The sequence below is a fragment of the Octopus bimaculoides genome, unplaced genomic scaffold (assembly GCF_001194135.2).
Source record: "Octopus bimaculoides isolate UCB-OBI-ISO-001 unplaced genomic scaffold, ASM119413v2 Scaffold_86151, whole genome shotgun sequence".
Classification (NCBI taxonomy): domain Eukaryota; kingdom Metazoa; phylum Mollusca; class Cephalopoda; order Octopoda; family Octopodidae; genus Octopus; species Octopus bimaculoides.
Genome location: NW_026384772.1, coordinates 1 through 895, shown reverse-complemented (window position 1 = coordinate 895; position 895 = coordinate 1). Strand labels below are relative to the sequence as shown.

Here is an 895-nt window from a genome sequence, read left to right as displayed (position 1 = left end):
TTTTCGAATGGAAGAACAGATTAGAAGTCTCGTTGACCCAGAAATTATTACAAAAAACCTTAAAGATATGATCTACTTTTTAATTAATAGGGATTGTAAGGAACACCTTCAGAAAAATATGAAAGCTCTTAAAAACTACACTCAATTATTCGATTCTTTAACGAATGGAACACCAATTTTTAGATATAGATATATGAAAGTTCCCAGGAAGCATAACCTCCATATAGTACCGCGACTGCTTTTCAACAGGTCACTCACTTATTCTCGTTATTCACAAAAATATAGTCGCTTAGTTCCAGTCCGTATCAATGAAATTATGGAATATCTCAGAGAATACATGGAATTAGCGAACGACACTTACCAAACGGGTAAATTGAATACGAGTAGGTTAGACTTTATATCTTTCAAATATGGTCAGGCCTGCAAGAACTACAACTTCGCTAAAAGCGCATTCTATTATTACTGTGTCGATTGGACTTTAGAAGAGGTGAAGAAGAAAGAAGGAGACTTTCAAATGCTTTGGAATGATTACGAAAATGTGGCTAACGATATAATACTTGATCTAAACAACATCAACTCCTTACTTTCTTCTCTTCAGGCGAACATAATCGCAGACTTGGATGCCGGTATTAAGTTAGCAAACGATTACTTAAACGATACGGCCTCCGAGAAACGATTAGCCTCCACGTTGGGTTCACAGAAAACTTATGAAGATGTGAACAACTTAAAGGCCTTCTTTAGCGAAGTTCGATCCCGAGGGACATTGCTCTTTGATAACTGGAAAAAATTGTCGCAAGCATCCGTTGCCATTTGGAAGTCTATTTTCATGGATGAAGATTGCTTTGAATATTACGAATTTGCTAATATAACGCAGTTTCAGGAAAATCCTGACGAA

At 36.4% G+C, this 895-nt stretch overlaps 1 protein-coding gene across 1 annotated transcript; it reads left to right on the top strand.

The window, feature by feature from the left end:
- Positions 1 to 4: 4 nt before the first annotated feature.
- LOC106867066 (uncharacterized) lies at positions 5 to 892 on the top strand (the record flags this gene model as incomplete). Its single annotated transcript, XM_014927873.2, has 1 exon — positions 5 to 892. A coding segment is annotated over one exon (888 nt), but the record flags the coding sequence as incomplete, so codon positions are not given.
- Positions 893 to 895: the final 3 nt, after the last annotated feature.